Below are 22,545 nucleotides of genomic sequence, written 5' to 3' on the forward strand. Positions count from 1 at the left end.
CACATCAAGTAGATGGACCAAGCTGAGCTCCAGACTCATCCCATCTGGATTTGCAGCTGCTGCAAGGCTTAGGGCACCACACAAAGGTAGATGTGCATGCTGCCAGCTCAGGGATTTCTGCTCCACATTCCCCAGAGTGTTCCCCCATGCTCAATGCAGGCAGTATCTGTGCTACTAGCTCCAGACAAGCTGTCAAAGAGCAGGTCAGATGTCTGACTCAGTGAGCAGGCAGCCCTTGTCAACTGCAGAGGGCTTGGATACCCCCAAAAGGCAAAGGGACACATGAACAGCCCCTGGATAGGGTTGCTCAGAGCATAGACAGCACATAATTGAAGGTCTTCAAATCAGAGATCTGAGTTACAGCATCTCCTAGCTTACCATATCACAAGGACAGAAAAGAGGCAATGGGCATGAACTGAAACACGTCAACCACACCTGGAGCAGCTCTGCTCTGGAGCCAGGCTGAGAGAGCTGGGCTTGTTCAGCCTGGACAAGAGAAGGCTCCTTAAGGGGAGACCTTAGAGCAGCTCCAGTGCCTAAAGGGGCTACAAGAAAGCAGGAGAGGGGCTTTGGACAAGGGCCTGTAGGGACAGGACAAGGGGGAATGGCTTTAACCTGACAGAGGGGAGACTGAGATGAGCTCTTAGGCAGAAGTTCTTCCCTGTGAGGGTGCTGAGGTGCTGGCACAGATTGCGCAGAGGAGCTGCTCCTACCTGCAGCATTCTACCATCAGCTCCTGGAACAACCCCAGTCTCTTTTTTACGCTGCTCCTCTCTCATGATGCTTCCCATCAGTGTGGGCTCTGGTTTTCACCATCAGACCGAAGCAGTGAGAAATAACTTGAATGAGCCATAAACCAGGGCTCTGGGGTTGGCAAGTGGCAGGATTAAGAACTAGAGGCTAAGAAAAGAGAAGCAACATGAATGAGATTCCTGCTCATCCTCCTTGCACCACCCGCTTCCCACCACTTTGGATCCAATGGTGGACAGCAATGAGAGAAATAGATTTTCTCTCCTGAGCAATCCAGGTACACACAGGTCCCCCCTTTCCACTTCCCTTGCTCTGTGAGAGTTTCTCCGCAGGCTTTAGACTCCAAGCTCCTGCCCCAGGGAGTGTGCCTGGGAATGGCAGCAGCTCAGACGGAGTCAACAGGACATCTGCTATTTCATTCTGCCTTTATCTGCTATTTCAATTTGCTTTTTTCTGCTATTTCCTCTTACCCGGGTCAGCTGGGCTCCTTGAGATGCAGGATGGGATGACAGGGAGGGCTGTGCTCAGTCCCTGCCATGCGGACAAACCAAACTGGGCAGCACTGAGCATGGATCCCCTTACCTGTGGGGATACAAACACCTCATGAAAACCAGAGGAGTTCACACCTTGAGGCCCCGAGGCAGCAGATGAGCCCTCAGGCGACAGGAGAGGAGATGGAGCACCAAAGTGGCTCAGATCATCACCCCCAGCCTTGCTAGATGCAGCTCACTGTAGTGCAGGAGGGTCCCTTGTCCCCAGAGCCAGAGATGGCAGGGTCCTGACACCCCATGGGGTGCTCAGAGCTTGTGTCTCAGCTGGCTGAGGACTGATGCATTCATCACTGCCTGGTCCCCAGCACTGCACATTGCCAATCTGTCACCTGGAGGGTGGCGGGACCCTTGGCTGCCTGAGCAGTGTGGTGTGGCCAGTCGGGCTTTTCTGGCTGCCATTGCCTGGGCTTGGTCCATGCCACTTCAGCCCATTTTAGATTCCCCTTTGCCAGCCCCACTTTTGGGGGAATTTTGGCAGGGTCAGTGATGGAAGCTATCCATGAGCCCAAGGACTGTTGACAGAGTGATCCCCAAGGGAGGACAGTGGATGAGCCATGCAGGAAAAGATGCGTTTGGAAGGCAGTTAGTTTTCGAAAAGCAAGAACTCTCATTGCTTCTGAACTTGAAGAAGAGCAGGGGCCAGGGAGCACAGCAGGAGGATGAGACAGGCGGGATGTGGAGACATCAGGCAAGACACTTGGATTCCCTCCAGTCCTGGGTGCCGCCCAATCCTGGATGCCTTCCCCACATCTGGATGCCCCCACAGATTTCCGCTCCCCCACCCTCAAATGCCCACCCATCTGTATGACCCCCATTCCCGGATCCCCCTCCAGTCCCGGATGTCCCCTACACCTGAGCCCCCCCTCCCCGGTACCTCCCATACGGCACCGTCCCCCACCACCCCCGAGCCCTCCAGACTCGCTGTGCCCTGCTGTGCCCTCCTGCCCCCTCCGCCCCGGCAGCCCCGCGCAAGGTACGCCGGGACTTGTAGTCTGCAGCGCCACCGCCCATCCCTCTGCCGGCCCCGCCACGCAGCCCCGCCCCTCAAGGCGGGACCGGCTTTGACGGACGAGCGGCTGAGCCTATACAAGTGGCGGTCGCCGGGTGGGAGGTTGGGTTTGTGTCGTGTCTGCTCCGGCCCGAGCGGGTGCTGCGCGCTGGAGGCTGTGGTGAGGTGGTGGTGGTGGTGCGGCCCGGTTCGGCCGTGAGGTGGGTCCATCGCTCAGTCCGTTGGTCGGTCAGTCAGGCCGGTCGGGCGGCGGCGGCGGGGCGGTCTCGGGCCGTGGGGCCTGGCGGGGCGGTGGCTCATTGTGCGGGCGGGAGCGGGGGCTTTGTCAGCGGCGGGGGCGCTGAGGAGCTGCGGGGCCGGCTGCTCCCTCCTCCTCCTCTTCTTCTTCTTCCTCCTGCTCCTCCCGCCGCAGGTCCCCAGCTCGGCCCTCGGCGGAAGATGCGCGGCGAGCGGCGCCGGCTGTGAGCGGCAGCGGGGGGAGAGGCCCCGGCGGCGTCCCCCGTTCCCTCAGCCCGGCGGGAGGCGGAGGATGCGGATCGGGCCTCCCTGCCGATGAGAGGGAGGATGGGCACCCAGGGCAGCCCGGTGAAGAGCTACGATTACCTCCTCAAGTTCCTGCTGGTGGGGGACAGCGACGTGGGCAAGGGGGAGATCCTGGAGAGCTTGCAGGACGGCGCCTCCGAGTCCCCCTATGCCTACAGCAACGGTAACGGGGAGCGGGGGATGGGGGCGGCCGCAGCGTTGTGGCCCGAACGGTTGTTTTGCTTTTCCCTTTGTTGGTTTGTTATTACCTGGAAGCAGAGTTTGGTTTCTCAGGGCTTAGGCAGCGAGGAGGCCACGACTGTTCCTTAAAATCCTAAAGATCCACAGGAGAATTTGGCGAGAGAGGGGACAGTGTCTAATGGACAGTGTCTAATGTCCCCTGGATGTGGGGATCCCGCAGCACAGCTGGACCCTCTCTAAGGCCTGAGCACTCTCATGCATAGCAGAGCTGAGTCCCCGGGGGTGAACGCAAGGACTGAGCTGTACTGGAGGAAGCAGGGTCTGTAACAAAAGAACGTGGGCCGTTTCCAGGCCAGAGCTGCTCTCGCTTGGAAGCTGGCTCTGTTTGGTCCGCCTCCTGCAAACATCAAGGTTCCTAATGGAGCCCATGACAGACCATTAACTACAGTGTCACAAGACCATAATTAAGAGCCAAGGAGCGGCGCTGTGCTATTTCCTGCATCCTCTCACCGCAGTTAAAGCATGACACGGCCTGGTAGGGTGCAGGTCCTGAGGTAGTTTTCAATCTGTCATCCTTTCCTCTTCTGCTTCCGTGCAAAATAGCATCCCAAAGGGCTTGACAGCACTGATCCAGTTTAGACCCTGCATTATTACTGTATCAACCTTGGGGCTGGAGCAGGTGGTGCTTAGTTTTGCTTGTAAGCAGGAATCTGAGGGCATTGGGTGCTTCTTGGTGTGCTGCATTGAAGCTGGCTGAATTTAGAGTGCAAAGGAGTGTGTGGCTTGGCTCTTGGCTGTGTGCTCGCTCCTCAGAGCTACTACCAGCTTTATAGGAGCTGATGCAAGTGAGCACCTGCTCCAGTGAGGTTTACAGGGAGGTGGTGACTCAGAATTCAAGCTGCTTGTGAAATGAGAACAGCAGATTCTGGAACTGGCAGGTTGTGGTATCATTCATCTCCTTGGGTGTCTGGCTGAGCTGGTGTGGTTTGCCTTCGAGGAGATGCTTGTTGCTTTAAAAGCTTCCCTGAAGAGAGTTTGTGTCTCTGAAGAACCTGCCTCATCTGGGAGCTGTAGAACTGCTCCCTGTGGTTAGCATTTAACCATGCAGAAGGGGATAGAGAGTGTAAAGGTGTTGTTTGGAGTGCTAAAGTTGGAATTGTCTTCTGATATAAATGGTATTACCCTGCTGTTTTGAAGCAGGGTAATAAGTAGGATTGCAAAAGGAGTGTGTGATGGGTTTTTTGCTAGATACATAAATCCAGGCAGCGGTGACTTTTACCAGTATTATAACAGCTTTGTTTCTGCATCTGCTACTTTATAGCAGCAGAACACCATCTTCTTTCTGGAAGAAAAAGTCTCAATGAACAGATATTTTCAGAGCCTTCCCTCATGTTCTGTGGGCAATTGAACCCGTCCCTAATCAAGAGAACTGGATCACACACTGTTTTTTCACAGTGATACATGCTCTGATATTCTCTGCTTCTGTTGTTTCCGTAAAACTGCACACCTTTTGGATGATCAGATGGAGTACCTTTGAAATCTGAGTGAATCTGCCAGTGCTGCTATTCCTGACAGCCTTGGCAATCAAACTCCCTGCCTGGCGCAGTTGGGATGTGTGTACTGACATGCAGCATGCTTCCACTCTGCCCTGACAGGTACCATCCCCTGACATGAGGACACTTGGATTTTGTGAACAGCTAGTGCCTGGCCTCCTTTCTTACATGTGCTGTCCCAAAGCTACAATGGTGGGATGTAATGTAGACGCTCTTTCTGTAAATTCTTTACTTGTACGTCGTCCTCTTCCTCATCCCCTCCCAGACCCCACATCCCAATTTGAAACAAGGGTTACATCTTCTACTGCATATTTGATCTGTCCAGAAGACAGAACTGGCCATTATCAGGGTGAAATGGGGTATGCTTTGGGTTGATCTTGGGCTTGGGACATCTCCTGTCAAGCTCAGATCTCTGATGGGCAGGGCTAAAGCTGTTGTACCTTCTCTGTCTTGTTAGTCTGCTGCTTTTACTGTGTTGGCCACTTACACTGTTTTGACACAGGTTATTGAAGTGCAGTGTGAAATGGATTGTCCCTTCAGCTCTGGGCAGGAATACCTTTAAAAGTGAAGCTCTGTAAATGAAGCTGTGTTTTTGCTGCTGCTCTTCTGCTGCCCACCTGGCCTCTAGAAAAGTGTTAGTAGAATTCTTCTCTTCTCCCTGGTTTTCTGAGTGTTGGAACAAGGGTAACCAAGAGACAAGAAAGCCTCTTTTCACGCTTTCCATCAGGGCTGCTTCCGTGAGCTATAAGCAGCCGCAGCCTCTGCTTGCTTGTGTCCAGTATCTGAAAGCCTTGGATACAGTATGAGCTGTGTCTGTCTTCAAGCATTGTAGTTGCTTCTGTCCATCCTCACTCAGGATCCCTGAGTAGAAGCATCACTTCTCAGCACAGCCTTCCAGCTTGGCACCTTGTTCTAAATCCGGCACATCTTAAATTAGACACCAGAGTTCCTATTGTGTATAAAACCATAGCAGTGTCCTTTATTTAACTGCTGTTAGAAATAAATCTGGTTCATGTAAGTGTGGGTGGTTGTTACTGCCTGGATGCCAATGGCCTCTACAGGAAGAGGTGTGAGTGATGCCTGTAACTATTGCTGCCCCTGAGCTGCAAGGGCACTGGATGCGTAACTTCTGCATTTTTGAGGAGGAATTTGAGGTCCAGTGTTTCCTACTAGTTCATGCTGAAGTTGCCAAATATATCAGTCTCCAGGTGCATCAGACCAAGTCTGTTCCCTGTGAAGGGCAAGTAGTGTTGTTTGTGCCCCTTGCCTGCATAGTGTCACCTCCCACCCCAGGAGTTGCATTAGACGTTGCTTTTTTTGTGGCCATCCACAAAAGGTCCTGCATTAAGCCTCAGTACTTGCATATTGGTGAAAACATGTTCTTTTGGGAGAACATGAAAGTTCTTCTGGACTCCCAGTGTTGTCCTTCTTCCCAGCTTTCCCCCCACTCCCCAAATCTGTGGTTGTGGAGACTGGGTGCCATTCTTGGAGTACCGCTGCTGCCCTTGATAGTTGAAGGACCTCACCCTGGAACCAAAATTCCTGCAGTTCCCCTGAATGCAGGGGGAATCCTCTCCACTGGGCGTTTGCTCCCTCACCCAAGGTACAGGCTCTGGCCCCTGTGCTGTGAGCCACAGTATTACAGCTGTCTAAAGCAAACCTGTGTGCCTTGAGCCACACATATGAGTCAACTACACAGATCACTTCTCACTTTGGTGCTTAAATTGCCTGCTTGGGGTTTGTCCTTATCCTTCCCCGAGCACTGAAGCAGGACAGGAGTGTCTTGGGGTGGTTTTGGACATTGAGATGTGGTGGAGCTGCGTGTGAAAGTAGGGGTGGTGTATATTCTTCAAAAGGCAAACAAGGCTTTCCCTCACCTGAAGGGCCTGTGGCTTTGTCACTCCTGTGTTATACATCCACTCTGGAATATCTAGTTATTCCTGTGCTGAAATGTTCTTGCCTGGCTGGTTTGTTGTCTTGCTGGGGCCACATCAGCACAGGGTGAGTCAGGAGAGGCTCCTTGTGGTGCCCCACGTGCACCAGGGACAAGGCCAGGGCTGGTCTCACCATGCAGACATGAATGTGATGCCCTCCATTCTCACATGATGGAGGGCTCTTTCTGCAGTAGCCTTCCCCCTCACCTGCTGCTGTTCCCATAGGAAAGGGGAAATGTGTCGTAGGGAAAGAGTAGAGCATGTTTCTGAGCAGATGGCTTTGATTAAAAGGGAGATGGATTCTTTTTTTTGTTTTTCCCTGTCCTCAGCTTGTATTGAGAAAGTGATGTGGATGAAGCATTCTGCCTGCACTCTGATAGCCTTTCAAAGAGGGTGTGAAAGCTAAAGCAAAAGCATTGTCCTGCAGCAGGTTTGGTGCTGTGACCAGCCCTAATGCAGTGACCCTGGTGCCTTATCTCGACTCCATCCCTCAGCCTTTATTTGAGCACCATCCTTAGGTGTTCTGTTATCTCACTGCTATCCAAATGAAAATGTTAGGAAAAAGGCAACTGGATGCTCATTTGCAACAGTTACCAATAGGTTTTATGGTCCAGATATGAACTGGGTCTTCCCCAGAAGCTTGTCTTCTGTAGCTGAAAGTGGGAGGAATTCAGCTTTCAGTGGGAGGAATTTCAGGCAGAAGGGTGAGCCGGACATGGCTCAGTGTCTGGGTAGGGAGAAGATTCTGGGGCAGTGTGGCTCTGTGCTCCTTTCCCTGGGTAGGAGAACAAGGAGAGACAGTGTTAATGAAGATAAGCTGAAGACACTGCACAGTGCATGGAGGTGCTCGGGACCCTCCCAGCCAGTGCTCTTTGCCTGGGGACCTCATGACTGCTGTTTAATTACCAGGTTTTTATTTGAGTGACCCACATCTTTGGCTCTCTCTTCCCTCTAGTTGTTTTTGTGCAGCTGTGTAAATCTGTAGGTCCCCAAGCTGTCCCTTCCGGGTCTTTCTTTACAGCAGCTACTCTCTGGGTATGTCCTGTAATGCTCTCAGTCCGCAGTGCATATCCAGAAACATCACCTGTAAAACTGCTCTGCTTTGCTTTGTTACAGTCTTCAAGTTAGTTACTGGCCAACCTGGAGATCATGTGTACCACAGCAAAGGCAGACAGAGATGGATGGTGTATGAGGGGATGCTTCTCCAAGCTTCAAGTTTCCTGGACTGACCAGGGAAGCTGGTCTCTTGCTTCTCATCCGCAGCCCCGGTGCTTGCTGCCTGTTTATCTGGAGGTGCTACTACACTGCTGCTAACTGCTTTTCGCAAGCCTTAACAAAGTATGTGGCTGAGCAGGTCAGCTTTAAAGCTCTGCAGCTTTGTAAAGACAGGACCTCTCTCAATCCCTGGCAGCATCTAACCTCCCCTTCTTGAGCATGCAAAAAACAGTTGCAGGGTGCACCCATATACAGTAAAACCTCAGGCAGGGCCAGCACTGATGTGGTGGTACCTTCTGGGATTGGATACATGAGCTACAGATTCTGAGCACAGGTTTAGGATTGTAGCTGAGCGCTCATCCTGGCATTGCTGCAGTATCAGGGCTCTCTTTGGCATCAGTGGGGAGGGAACCATTGATCCTGCTGCTGCTTTGCTTTGCTGCAGCCTCCTGTCCTCTCCTGGCCATGTGGCAGCCTAAGCAGCATTGTCCCTGATGGGGATAGACACTCACCATCCAGCTGGGCTGGGATTTGGGATGCTGTATGCAGTGGAAGCTGCTGTTTGTTTTGTGGCATGACTATTAATTGGAATAATGTTTTGTTTTGAGGGTTTAGTGCCCTGATGCAGGGGGATGGAGGCAATGTGTTACAAGTGCAGCCTTGCCGTCACATCCATGTGGTGGCTGTCAGATTCATCTGTGGGAAATGCTCTAGCTGCACCATGCTGCTGGTGGGCTGCTAGAAATCTCTTTTGATGGCTTGCAGTGTGGAGAGTGGTTGTTGCAGCCATTCCCCATCTGCCAGCACTGGCATCAGTGTCCTTCAGGGATATTCACTTCCCTGGCATCAGGGATGCAAACCTGATCTCCTCAGAGCAGCCTTTGGCTCAGAACCAACACCAGCATCTCTGATTTCTCCATTGCTTACTACATATCCCTTGTGTGAAAAATATTCACAAACATAGGATGTTGAACCTCCATCTCTGCTTGATGTGGGACTAATGAGCCATGGCTTAGACTTAAAACAACCCCCAAATCAAAGCAAACCAACCAGCCAAGTCCCCATCAAAACAAGCACCAGCCCTGAGCTCAGTGCCCAGCAGGTTTCAATGTCTCCAGCACTCTCTCAAGTCAGGATTAAGGCTGCAGAGCACCACAGGTTGTTGTGCACACAGGATTGTTGTGGGGTTTGTGTGTGTTTCTAAAGCTGGGGACTCATCCTGCAAGGTTCTCGATGACATGGGGCAACTCTTGCCACCTCTAACCCTCTGTATAAAAGCTTTGCTGTTACATGGCTGTTGATGAGTTTCTGTGTGCACAGAAGTGATGTGATCTGAGCACTACCAATCTGATAGGGGTAGAGTGTTCTTAGTAACTGGGATTAGAAGTTTGTCTGTGTATTTACTTTAAAGAAGCAAGTGGGTTTTGCTGTGCCCAGAGCCCATGGTGGCACTGTGCTCTCCTCTTGCTTGCAGGGGGGTTTGTGTTTGGCTGTTTCAGTCTATAAGCTGCGCACGAAAGCGCATGATGCCCCATCTCCTTCAGCTTTTGTTTCCAGCTGTTCCTGTTTTCCAGCCTCCCTCTCTTGCAGGAGCAGAGCATCTTCCTGATGCATTCAAAAATAGCTGTGGTTTTGGAGCTGAGGTTTACACCCTTCCTTTCTCAAGTCTCATTTTTTTTCCCTTTGTCCCTCACCTTCCTCTGGCAGCCCAGGCTCAGCTTGGAAGGAGCAGCCATACAAGCATTATGTCATACTGGTTTCTATTTGATTGCAGAGAGAGAGGAGGAGAAGGAAGGAAGCTCCCATGTGAAAATCTTTAGCTCCCTTTTAGCAAAACACTTTGCTGTGAGTTGGGACTCACCTGAAAGATGTAGAGGGTGTGGCTTAGGGCAAGGGCTCCATTAAAGAGATCTGTTTGCTTCTGCAGAAGCTGTAGTAATAGTAAGGTTGCAACATCAGCTCCAAGATTGTTTCTTCCTATAGAGCCTCTGTTTGCTCATAGTGTTTTTACATAGTCAGAGCTTTTTAGATTGTCTTCCTCTTTTCTATGTCCTCTTTGTCTCATTTCCATCACCTCACTGGGAAGCCAGCCAATATTTATCATTTTAAACCTTTGACAACTGTTCTCCTCTGAATACAGCCCCTGAAGTGATTGATGTCCTGTGTGTGCTGTGCTGTGCTGCAGCCATTACATTATCAGCATCAAATCTGGACAAAAATCCTCAAGTGATTCAAACAAAATAGTTGCTGTTTAAACCATTAGAGGTTAGGGAAGAGGCAGGCAGAAGGGAACACTGAAAGGCTGCACATAACTGGCAGCTTAATAGAACTGGAGAATCAGGGCATGGTTTCAGTTGGAAGGGATCTTAAAGCTCATCCAGTTCCAAGCCTCTGCCATGGACCGGGACACCTTCCCCCAGACCAGGTTGCTCCAAGCCCCGTCCAACCTGGCCTTGAGCACTGCCAGGGATGGGGCAGCCACAGCTTCTCTGGGCACCCTCACAGGGAAGAACTTCTGCCTAAGATCTAAGAGAGGTGCTGTGCATCTCTGGTATATTCTCTCTCCTTTTTTTTTTTCTACTTTTTCTTTAGTGATGCCTTTATAACTTATTTCCCAGCCCAGTTTCTGAGCTCCAGGGCCTTTTTGGGGGTTTTATCAGATCGCTTTCCTTTCTTTGCAGGTGATTGCTCTCTGCGCACACGCACACACATAGGCCTGTACACAAAAACTACCCTCTGTTCTGTTTCCTTCTGTGCCGGTTATAACAGCATGGGCTATAGTCCCTTTGGTCTGCGGTTCTGGGGGCTGAGTGGACAACAGACCTACTAGATGAAAACCTCAACCAACTAAAACACTATATTGTCTGACCTGTTACTTAAATCTTCCATTGTCCCAAGAGCTGTTATTTTTCTTATCTTCTCAAACTGCTTAAGTAATTGATGATAAAATCCTTAAGGACACAGTGTGCAAGTCTCTCTGCTGCAGCACAAGGAGGTGAAATGCAGCAGGGTTGATCTTACCTGACCCCAGAGCTGTATCTGTGCTGCTTGCAGCAGTCTAATCCCAGCTCATGTTCTCTGTTAGTGGGTGGACAATCCAGCGCTTGGTGAATTCTGCTTCACAATGATAGGAAGAGCCGACATCAAAGGATCAAAAAGTGATGTCGCTATGAACGCTTGGCCGCCACAAGCCAGTTATCCCTGTGGTAACTTTTCTGACACCTCCTGCTTAAAACCCAAACAGACAGAAGGATCTTGAGACAGGTTAGTTTTACCCAACTGATGATGTGTTGTTGCAATAGTAATCCTGCTCAGTACAAGAGGAACCGCAGGTTCAGACCCCTGGTGCACATGCTTGGCTGAGGAGCCACTGGTGCGAGGCTCCCATCTGCAGGCTTATGACTGAACCCCTCCAAGTCAGAATCCTACCTAGACATAGTGATACCGCAGCACCGCCGGTGCCTCGGTGGGCTCGTGTTAGTGGTCACTTGAGATTGACCCAGGAAATGACATTCTTGCTCAGAACATAGGAGAAGGAAAACTCCTATCTTCAAACCCAGGCTGATGGAGCTCGTCTAGCCTTGTATGGTCTGCCATCTAAGAGAAGGACACTCTCACCAAACCTACGACCTGCAGACTTTGCTGTCACCATCCTAGCTCATTAGGCCTGGCAGTTAAACCTCAGGTGTAAAGGATGGGGCCAGTTCTGCGCAAGCTGCACCTCACCTAAAAACTCCTCTGCGCAGGCTGGAAGGGCTTGCTCTCGCTGGTCGATATGGACAGGTGAGGATCAGTTGGTAGGTGACCCGGTGCATGGGAAGCTGCAGATCCAACCTTGCATGCGGGCGGACCAGCACATGGGTAGCTCGAGATTTCTCAGGAGATGACATTCCTGGTCGGACACTCCCTGATTGCCTGAGCACCCTTTTCAAACCAGATTTGCATATCCCACATGCCCTTGGTCACCATGCTTCTAGTAAGTGTGGTTAAAGCCCTTCCCGAATCTTCACTCACAAAGCCAAGCCATCAATCTGTGCTGCTGCTACGCTAGCAAACGTGTTTGCTGAGAAATGTCCCCTTACTTTGACACAACCTGGTGTTCTTGTAGACGTCATCTGTATTACAAGGTTAAAATTCAGTGCTTTTGTCCTATTTTAAAGATTATTAATGCTGCCTTCCTCCTGGTATCAGCAACAGTTGTGCTTCAGGGTAGCTGGGGTGAGATCTTTGCACTGCAACAGATCTAGGGCAGGAGGAGGAGAGGAATTAAGCTACCTTTATAACTACCTGAAAGGAGGATGGAGCCAGGAGGTGGCTGGTCTCTTCTCTCAAGGAATAAGTGACGGGACAAGAGGCAATAGCCTCAAGCTGCATCATGGGAGGTTTAGACTGGATATTAGGAACAATTCCTTCCCCGAAGGGTGGTCAGGCATTGGAACAGGCTGCCCAGGGCAGTGGTGGAGTCACCATCCCTGAAAGTGTTCAGCAAACCGTGTAGATGAGGCCCTCAGTGACATGGTTTAGTGGTAGCCTTGGCAGTGCTGGGGAATGGTTGGACTTGACAATCTTAAAGGTCTTTTCCAACCTTCTTGATTCTATATGACATGGGAAGCTCCAATTTCATCTGGAGGTGAGTGGAGGGTTTCCAAACATGATTTTGGGCTGTTGTGAGCCAGCACGCTTCATGCAGCTGTGCTCGCTCTGCCAGCAGATCCTTTATGGGCAAGGAGGGACTGTTGAGTGGAGGCAGCACTATATTGTTGGTCAGGCCATGGAGATGTGGTGTTCTTACTGAAAACAGTACACCAAAATGGAAACCAGTGTTTAGCGTCATCCTGGTACTTCCAGTGTGGAGAGGTTTGTTTCAGACATGGGGCTTGTGGTCGGTGCAGTGAGACCAAATTCAAGAGCCAGTGAGATTCATGCTGAGTGGTGTCCCCGTAGGTTCTCCAGGAACTCTCAAAGTACCCATGCTGGTGGTGCTTAACCCATCTACACCCAGCTGAAGTGCTGCAGCCTTTGTTCAGAGTGTTTGGATGTCTGGAGGCAACTCCATCGTTTCTGGCCACTGTGTTCCAATGTCGCCCTTGAAATGGTAAAACCTGGAGATGCCAAGTGGCCTTGAGCAGTGGGTGTGGATGGCAGGAGGGGCAGAGGATGGGTGTCCCACTGATGGGAGACTGCTGCCATGTGTATCGTGAGCCTCTGCAGGATCCCAAGCTGATGTGCACCAGAGAAGGCTTCAGTGATGATGCGATGAAGATCTGATGCTCACAGAGCAATGTTCCACATGTATTAACCTGCACAGTGTTCAAAAGTGTAAATGTGGAGGATTGACAGCTGCAAGGCCAGGGTATTGATGGACATATAGGGACAGGCCAAGGAGAATGGCTTTAACCTGACAGAGGGGAGACTGAGATGAGCTCTTAGGCAGAAGCTCTTCCCTGTGAGGGTGCTGAGGGACTGGCACAGGGTACCCAGAGAAGCTGTGGCTGCCCCATCCCTGGCAGTGTTCAAGGCCAGGATGGACAGGGGTTGGAACCATCCAGGTGTCTCTGCCCATGGCAGGGGGGTGGTGCTTGAGGGACTTTAATGTCCCTTACAACCCAAACCACTCTTTGTCTGAAATATCATAGAATCACATACTTGGATTTTTTTTTCTTTTTTTTTTTTCAAGTGTTGCTTTATTTTTCTCTCTCCAAGTGTATGTCACTGTTTTTATGGTGATCCAGCAACAAAAATTGTTATGGTGCCCTCTGATTTTCCTCACAGGCTGTCTTTGTTTCTGCATGCAGCTGTATAGTTTTTATGGAGATCTGAACTGTGAAGTATGAAGAAACTCCTTTGTTTGTTCTCACTTGTGTGCATAAAATCATTCTTGATTTTCTTCTAAAGCACAAATCCACTTAACATCCCCCATTCTGTACTGACATTTGACTGTTTCTGTGGCTTCATGGGTGTCTGCTGAAATTGTTTGAGCTTTAGGAACAGATTTGATACTGGCTTTGAATGCTGTTGTCATCCTTAAATGGGTGCAGAACAGAGTTCCTCTGTGTGAGCACCATGTAGCTGCCGAAACGCTGCTAGGCTGTGGGGCAGGCAGTGGACAAGGGAATTCTGCAAATCTGGGATTCCTAAAGGTCTCTGAATAAGCGTTTTGCTTTTGGCTGGTTACAAAACCAAGCAAGCAATTTATTTGTCTGAGATCCCTACCTATGAGCCCTCAGTTCTGGATCAAGATGTCTTGGGAACAAGCTGATGCAAGAAGTTTTTTTGTGACAGGCTACCGGTCTAAATCAAAAGCATTTTCAATAAGGTGATTGTGAATAGCTTCATACATTCTACTTAGAGAATCCCACCCTGGTTTGTGTTGGAAGGGACATTAAAGCTCATCCAGTTCCAAGCATCTGCCATGGGCAGGGACTCACCACCCTTACAGAGAATAATCTTCTGCCTAAGAGCTCATCTCAATCCTCCCCTCTGTCAGGTTATAGCCATTCCCCCTTGTCCTGTCCCTACAGGCCCTTGTCCAAAGCCCCTCTCCAGGTTTCTTGGAGCCCCTTTAGGCACTGGAGCTGCTCTAAGGTCTCCCCTTAAGGAGCCTTCTCTTGTCCAGGCTGAACAAGCCCAGCTCTCTCAGCCTGGCTCCAGAGCAGAGCTGCTCCAGCCCTCACAGTATCTCCATGGCCTCCCTTGGACTTGCTCCAGCAGCTCCACATCCCTCTTGTGCTGTTGCCCCAGAGCTGGATCAGGACTGCAGGGAGGGTCTCCACAGAGTGCAGCAGAGGGGGAGAATCCCCTCCCTTGACCTGCTGCTCACGTAGGGTGCAAGTAGGTAGAGGAAAAGTTGGAGAATGTTTTTTTTTTTGAGAAAATCTACACGTTTTGGTAAGTTCACATCATGGAAAGGCATTTGTTCTCTCTGTGTCTACATCTGTCACTGGATGAAGAGCTTGGCAGCATGTTGGATGTATTGTGCAGAGCTTCCAAGTGCTGCAGCAGCTCCCTGGAGTTGGCAGGAGCTCTCATGATGTGCTTCATGTGGGGATGTAGGCTCCTGACTGTGTGCATGGGGCTGGACTACTCGCTTCAGACCAGCTCCAACTCATCTGCTGCACAGTTAAATAGCTGGAAGCTCCTCATTACCTCCCTTTGAGCTGAGCAGCATGAGCAGGTTTTGTGTTTGCTGCTGTGGGCAGGAGGTGATGAAGGCTTCAGCAGATAGCTTCTGTCTCCCCTGTCCCCCAGCCAGCACCCTGCAAGAGCAGCACTGGTGTCTTACGTGCCTGGTAAGAACCAAGACCTCCTGATCCTGTTCCCAAGGCTCAGTTACAGCACAGGACAGGAGTACAGTGGGAAAAACATGGGATTTCTGACCTTGAGTCCCAGCTCTGCAGGCAGGAGCGGGGGCTATTTTGCAGCAATGCTGCTTGGGAAACTTTCATCACCCTGAACAAAAAAGTGAAACTGCCAAGATAAACATTAACAGCAAAAGGCACAGTGCCAGGCTGAACCCACCTTTGTTTGAAAGCATGCGTTTTGTTGACCCTGTTGTAGATGGAGGTAACTTGTTGTTTGTCTATCTAAAGAGCAGGTAATTGAATGAATGATTCAAAGTGATGAGCTCATGTTTTGTTTGGAAGGGATTTTTCCTTAGCTTCCAGCTCTGAGCTAAATCACTGCTGTTCATGTGCTGCTGTCCACACTTTTTAAGGTCAGATGACTTCATCAGTCCCTGTGTAAGTAGCTTGAGTTTGCTTTTGTCATCAGCTGATGTTTGTGTGAGCATACTACATGTTTTCTGAGCTATTTAGTATCATTTACAGATGATGGAGAAAATAACTTCTAAGTTATATAGTAGGAGCTGCAGTGGGAGGTAGTGCTCTGATGGCATCTTCTACGTACAGATACCAGTGCCTGTATCTTAAATTAATCAATTTTTTTTTTTACAAGGACAATTTGACAATGGCCAGTAAGGACAGGCCAAGGGGGAATGGCTTTAACCTGACAGAGGGGAGACTGAGATGAGCTCTCAGGCAGCTCTTCCCTGTGAGGGTGCTGAGGCGCTGGCACAGGGTGCCCAGAGAAGTTGTGGCTGCCCCATCCCTGGCAGTGTTCAAGGCCAGGTTGGATGGGGCTTGGAGCAACCTGGTCTGGTGGAAGGTGTCCCTGCCCGTGGCAGGGGCTTGGAAGATTAAGGTCCCTTGCAACCCAAACCAGTCTGGGATTCTCTGAGTCTGTGTGACTTGGCTGGTTGTTGCTTCTTTCGCACTCAGCAGGGATGGCCTCATCCCCACTCACTTCTTTTTGGTGAAACTGTGACGCTCCAGCCCATTGGGCTCTCAGCTGTCACATGTGGGACAGTTCTGCTGCCCCATAGGAAACTACTGTCAGTTTTCTTCATTAACTTGCCCCTGTGACAGCACTGGCCAGGTTCAATTTGCCTCTGGTGCCACTGCTGGCCACCCTCCCTGTGTGCATCACACCCTGCAGTCACTCCAGCTTTCCAAAGCAGGTGTGCACACAGGGGCAACACTTTCCTTTTAAAACCCAGCCATGTGAGTCATGGCTGAGGAAGGTCAAGTTAACATCTGTGGCACCCGGGGACTTGGGGGAATCAGCACTCATCTTTGCACACTGCTTGCCTATTGCTGGCATTTGGGATAAATGAATTCCTGCACTTACAGCTTTAGGCTGAATTTACTAGAGCACAGAAGGGCTCCAGCTGGGGAGCTGGTTGTACAGGCAGAAGCAGTCACTGTGCTGGGTTGTGCACAGGTTAAGGAGCTGGGTTTTCTTCTTTTAGTCCAGCTGGAAAGTTTGCACAAGTCCTTTGGAGGGAGAGGGATGGACTTTGAGCAGCTCACATGTTACACACACACAAGCCACCTTGATAACACGCTTGCCTGCACATCCCCAGTGATGCATTGAGGGGCCATGGCAGGCTGGGGAGCCTGAGTGATGTCCAGGCAGGCTCTGCCACCCTGCGAGAGGGGCTCTGAGGAGGGAACACCCTGCCCCGATTTCTCCTGAGGCTGGCTGGTAAGGGACCACCAGGCAGGTGATAGGGCTCTCATCCATAGTTTACATTCTCCAAAACTGTCGCAGTTGGTTGCAGTGTTCCCGTTGGCATCCACAGCACTGTCTGAACTGCTTAGAAAGGTTTTCTATTAAATTTACCCATCTCTGCTCAGTCACAGCTCTTGCAGCCCTGCCGCTGAGAATCACAGAATCCCAGAATGGTTTGGGTTAGAAGAGACCTTGAAGCTCACCCAGATCCAGCCCCCTGCCACAATCAGGGACACCTTCCACTAAAGCAGGTTGCTCCAAGCCTGGGCTTGAACACTGCCAGGGATGGGGCAGCCACAGCTTCTCTGGGCAACCCATTCTAAGCTTCACTGGAGATTAATTCTTAATGTGTTCTTTTTGCAAAAGGGCAGAAACAAAATTACTTATAATCCATTGACCCACTCTAAAGTGTTTCATGGTATTTTTCTCCTTCTGTGGCAGTGAAAACGACCATTTGAGACCAGCTGCACACTGGATGGTTCTGGCTTCTAATTCTTCCTTCTGTGTTAACTAAGGATCGCCACAACACTTGGTTACAACTTCATCACAGTTTGTCTTTGAAGTCCACCATGCTGACTGGAAGATGTTCCCAGTTAGAAAAACTAGTTTGTTTGATACTTGCATGGTTTATAATCATAACTAACTGCACAGTTTAAAGGCAGGCTATTTGCTAGCTGCTCACAGAGCCCTGCATCACTTTCTCCTGAGGATCTCTTGAATGCAAGGCAGAGCACCTCCAGCTCCTCATAGCAGCTTAGCATTAGCATTGCATTCACTGTGAAAACTCAGCAAGTTAAAGATTTTATGTGTATTTTCTATTATTATATTTCATTCCAGCCTTGTGCTCTCCCTCTTCCAGCAGTTACTGGTCAATTTGGCAAACCTTTAAGAAGACCTTTTAGGAGTACCTTGTAAGAAGTTCTAGTCCTTTTTCTGGACCCAGCAGAGCTGATGATCGTTAGGAAATCAGAAGAGGCTGGAGGTTCTTTGGGGGAAAATCCAGCATTTTCAGTTAGATAGTTGTGCTATGGTGGCTTTGGTTGTACTAATGATAGTCACAAATGAAGGTCTGTCACTGCTGCAGTGGCAACAGATCAGGCACATCACTCATCAGCCCTTCTCTGAGGGCTCAAATGCCATTGATGTTACAAGAGTTGCAGCCACTCTGGCGTGATTGTGTCTATAGATAAAAGAACAAACTGCCAAAAAGCAGATAGGTAAATTGGCTTGAGTTATCTTATTTTCTTATTTATATAATGAATTAGTGAAGGATTGTCCTTGGCTCGTCACCATTGTACACCTCAAGTTGTGCCTGTTGACCTTATACATTGCTTTGCAAATGGGTTGGTTGACTTCTTTGGATTATAAATTACTGAAGCCCAGTTTAATTTATGTTTTTTATGAAGGCTGAGGTGGCTTATCCAGACCATGTCTGTGAGCTGGAGGAACTGCTGATATTTTGAACGAAGTTCAAATAACATGCATTGGGTTTTGTTGTGGGTGGACTAACAGAAAGTGAGGTGGTGGATTTTGAGCTCCCGCAAGCACAAAACTCAGTAAAGAAATGAGGTGGCAAAAGCATCTTTGGCCAGGCTGATTCACACGAACTGTAAATGGTTCTAAATGGTAAGTGGAGTATCTCTGGGCAGGACAGTGAGCTTGTCTTAAAACTCTAGCAGTGTTTCAGTCAGGAGTTGAAAGAGGCTTTTGCTTTGGGAAGAGATTTTTGAGCATCACCTGGCATCTCTTCTGCCCCATATTGGGAGTAAACTATGTTCTTCTAAAAGGCTCTGCAGCAGCAAACTGGAGGTGTTGCTGCTGCAGCCCAGCCTTCAAGGAAGGTTGCAGGAAAAACCTGCTTTTAATGTGGGGTGAGTCCCTTCATTCCTCTGTCGTGGTATGAGCCATAGTTTTACCTTTTGGTATCTGTGTAGGTGCAGTGAAGTGTTACATCATTAGAGCATCTCCAGAGGAGGACACTTGATCTTGTCCAATAACTCAGAATGTAGTATTGGCTGTAGCATCACACTGAGAGCTGGAAGCTCTCCAACCCAGATACTAGAAGGCTGAAGGAGGAAAAAAACCTCATAGTGCCCTTACTGCTGTAAGGTTTTGCTCAAATCAGCCTTTTTGAGGGGAGGTGGCCCTTCTGTCCCTGCCCAGGTATTAGGCCAGAGTATTCTGAGGCCTGGCAACTGCAAAGTTGTCTCCTTTTCTCTAGAACAAAGACCTACACAAAGCCAAGAAGCTCCCGTGCTTACAGTAGTAAATATTGATAGAGCCTTGTTAATTTGAGCTATTTAAAGCCATTTTGTTGAGATACTAATCTGTTTAAAGGGAGAGCCCATGAGTAGCATGAAGTATGTATCTCCCTTGGCTTTCTCCCTTTCCTAATGCCACTTGGCCTCCTCTGTTGTGTTTCTGTGCTGCTGCTCATGCAGCTGCAGTTTGGGGGCTAGGCAGAGCCACAAGATCCTGATAGGGAGGGAGACTGATAGCCTGATGCACAGTGGTGCTGAGTGCTGGAAGGAAATGGGCCTTTCTTTTGAAGCAGTTTTACTTTTCCTGGTCACATCAGGTGTAATGTTTGGGTGAAAGTTCTAACCAAGCTAAGGTTGGGTTTGGGGTTTTACACCTCACAATGATGCAAGTGTGATGTGCTCCCCGTGAGTAATTTGGAAGAAGTCGGAGTTTCCTATAACACATTCTCTGGATTCCCATGGGAAAATGGCTTGCTTGCTTAGTTAGGTTTGTAACTGGCAAAATAAATAAAGGTTTGGAATTCCATGGAGTGTTGCCCCGGAGTGTGAAACCTGGCTCTGCAGAGGGGAATCGGGTGTCTGACATCAGGCTCAGTGACAGCAGATCCCTTTGCAGAGCACCCTGTGCCAGGTCGAGACATGGGCTTGAGATGGCATCAGCTTGAGTAGGAGTCTAAAGCAGGGCTGGAAAACAAGCAGAGTTTTGCTGGAATGTTCTACCTGAGAGAACGGCCCAGGCTTGTTTTCCAGGCCTCATTCGTTTTGTTGCATCATGCTAGGAAAGAGATGGTTGATATAAAGTAAGCTTTCGGCTCACAGCCCAGAAAGCCAACCGTATCCTGGGCTGCATCAAAAGGAGCGTGACCAGCAGGTCGAAGGAGATGATCCTGCCCCTCTACTCTGCTCTCGTGAGACCTCACTTGGAGTATTGTGTGCAGTTCTGGTGTCCTCAACATAAAAAGGACATGGAACTGTTGGAACAAGTCCAGAGGAGGGCCACGAGGATGATCAGGGGACTGGAGCACCTCCTGTATGAAGACAGGCTGAGAAAGTTGGGGCTGTTCAGCCTGGAGAAGAGAAGGCTGCATGGAGACCTCATAGCAGCTCTTCCATGAAGGGGGCCTATAAGGGTGCTGGGCATGGACTCTTCACTAGGGACTGTAGTGACAGGACAAGGGGTAACAGGTTAAAACTTAAACAGGGCAAAGTTTAGATTGGATTTAAGGAGGAAGTTCTTTACTATTAGGGTGGTGAGGCACTGGAATGGGTTGCCCAGGGAGGTTGTGAATGCTCCATTCCTGGCAGTGTTCAAGGCCAGGTTGGATGAAGCCTTGAGTGACACGGTTTAATGTGAGGTGTCCCCGCCCATGGCAAGGTGGTTGGAACCAGATGATCTTAAGGTCCTTTCCAACCCTAACTATTATATGAGCCTATGATTAAGCCTGTTTGTTTTCCCTGCAGTGCTGCATGCCCCAGGGTCCAGGCAAGGCTGTGGATGTAGCTGCTGTTGACCACTGACTGCTTTATTGGTGCTGCCTGTGCCCCAAGAGCATCGCATGGGGTTTGTAGCAGCACATCTCTTCTGGGGGATCAAGGCACTTCCTGGCAGAGAATGAATGTCAGTCTCGCAATGAGCTGTGCTGCCAGCAAGCAGAGGTGCTGCTCAGGTGGGAGAAACCACAGAGGAAACTACAGATATGAAATGTTACAAACTTCCCTTTAATGGTATCTGGGCTGCTTGAAGTGAGGAGGCAGAGGCGCAGCCAGGGTGCAGCACAGCCAGGGCTCATTCTGCCAGCACTGTCATGCTGTGCAGTGGTGGCTTGTAGTGTCTGCTGTGGCCCTCTGTCCCCAGCCATGCACCTCCTGCTTCCTCCAGCTCACACACCTACTCTTGTGAACATAAACATCACTGTGAAGGACATTAAGGCCTTCTGCTGTGCCTCTTTATTTTCTCTGGGTGTCTTTGGAGTGAGGTGCAGTTGAGTAGGAGGTCAGAAAGTTTTTCTGCTGGTTGCTTGCATAGGTCATGGTGTATTGTCATGCCCAAGCAACAGATTTGCTCTGTATGTGGTGTAGTTTCAGATGGGCGTGGAAAAAACGAGCATTTAAAGCACTGCTATGGTGACTGAACTGTGTATTTGCGATGGGGAAGCACTGTTCCCAATGGGGTTATAGGTGCCATGCTCACTGCCCAGCCTAATGAAGGCATTTAAGAGATAGAAGCTAGCAGCATCTGCTTGAGCCCAGAACCCCCCATGTGCTGGGTTGCATCCCCAGAGCATGAGCAGCAGGTCGACGGAGGGCATTCCCCCCGTCCTCTGCGCTCTGGGAAGACCCCCCTGCAGTCCTGATCCAGCTCTGGAGCAACAGCACAAGTGGGATGTGGAGCTGTTGGAGAGAGTCCAGAGGAGGCCATGGAGATGCTGCGAGGGCTGGAGCAGCTCTGCTCTGGAGCCAGGCTGAGAGAGCTGGGCTTGTTCAGCCTGGACAAGAGAAGGCTCCTTAAGGGGAGACTTTAGAGCAGCTCAACTGCCTAAAGGGGCTCCAAGAAACCTGGAGAGGGGCTTTGGACAAGGGCCTGTGGGGACAGGACAAGCAGGAATGGCTTTAACCTGACAGAGGGGAGACTGAGATGAGCTCTTAGCAGAAGTTCTCCCCAGAGGGGGACAGTTTTGCCTGGAGGATAGTCTTGCATCTGAAACAGGGCAGTGGGCTCAGTTAGCTGCTTCCCTAGCAGCCTGTGCTGGGAAATGATCCTGGCTCTGGAACTGGAGGGGGAGATGTGTGAATGCTCCCTCCTGCTTGCAGTGCAGGCTTGCTCCCACTGCTGTTCCCCATCCCGGGGGATGAGGTAGGTTTATATCCTCCTGCAAATAAATACAGATCATTCATTTGTCTCTGGAGGAAGATAAAACATAAACTGTCTATTTTCTGTGCTAAAGCCCTAGAAATAGTTGGAAATTAAGGTAATTATCTTTATTGTCTTTTATAGCACCCTGTGAAGGCTAAAATCTAATTTGTGTTTCACTAACAGGAAGCTCCTGGTGATGACTCAGAAAAATCTGTTTGCTTTATTGACAAATGTGTATGTTTTGTTATCACGGCAGTATTCTCCTTCCAGGAACAGGGAAGTGCAGGTTGTAATGCAACTGTGGGTTTTCATTAAGGATTCAAACTTTTATATCAGTTGGCAAGAGGAAAAATTAGGGTTGATCTAATCAGAGTGGAGCAGCTCTGCTTTATTAAAGATGATTCTAAATGAGTTTATCCTTTAGTGGGTGTGCAGTGATGGTGCACATTGCTTTGTTTAAGCAACTGCAATGCTTTTGGAGGTTCTTAACTGGAGCTTGCAGAGAAGATGCTTTTCCTGGACTCTGGTGCTCTGTGGCCATTTCTGAGCCTAGATTTTAAGGAAGGAGATGAGAGGTTGCTCGCAGTTTGTAACAAACTCTTTGCTTAGCCAAAGATGTTGGGAAC

The 22,545-nt window shown here is 49.8% G+C and overlaps 1 protein-coding gene across 1 annotated transcript in view; it reads left to right on the forward strand.

Annotated features, from left to right (window-relative positions):
* The first annotated feature begins 2,423 nt into the window (after nucleotides 1-2,423).
* The window catches only part of RAB40C (RAB40C, member RAS oncogene family), a 37,998-nt gene continuing 17,876 nt past the window's right edge, over nucleotides 2,424-22,545 (forward strand). The window contains exons 1-2 of the mRNA XM_005150666.3: nucleotides 2,424-2,510; nucleotides 2,723-3,016. Coding sequence (XP_005150723.2) covers nucleotides 2,863-3,016 — 154 coding nt within the window. The 5' untranslated portion in view covers nucleotides 2,424-2,510; nucleotides 2,723-2,862. The remainder of the gene's footprint in view (nucleotides 2,511-2,722; nucleotides 3,017-22,545) is intronic.

This window comes from Melopsittacus undulatus, chromosome 8 (genome assembly GCF_012275295.1).
Source record: "Melopsittacus undulatus isolate bMelUnd1 chromosome 8, bMelUnd1.mat.Z, whole genome shotgun sequence".
In the NCBI taxonomy this organism is placed as follows: Eukaryota; Metazoa; Chordata; class Aves; order Psittaciformes; family Psittaculidae; genus Melopsittacus; species Melopsittacus undulatus.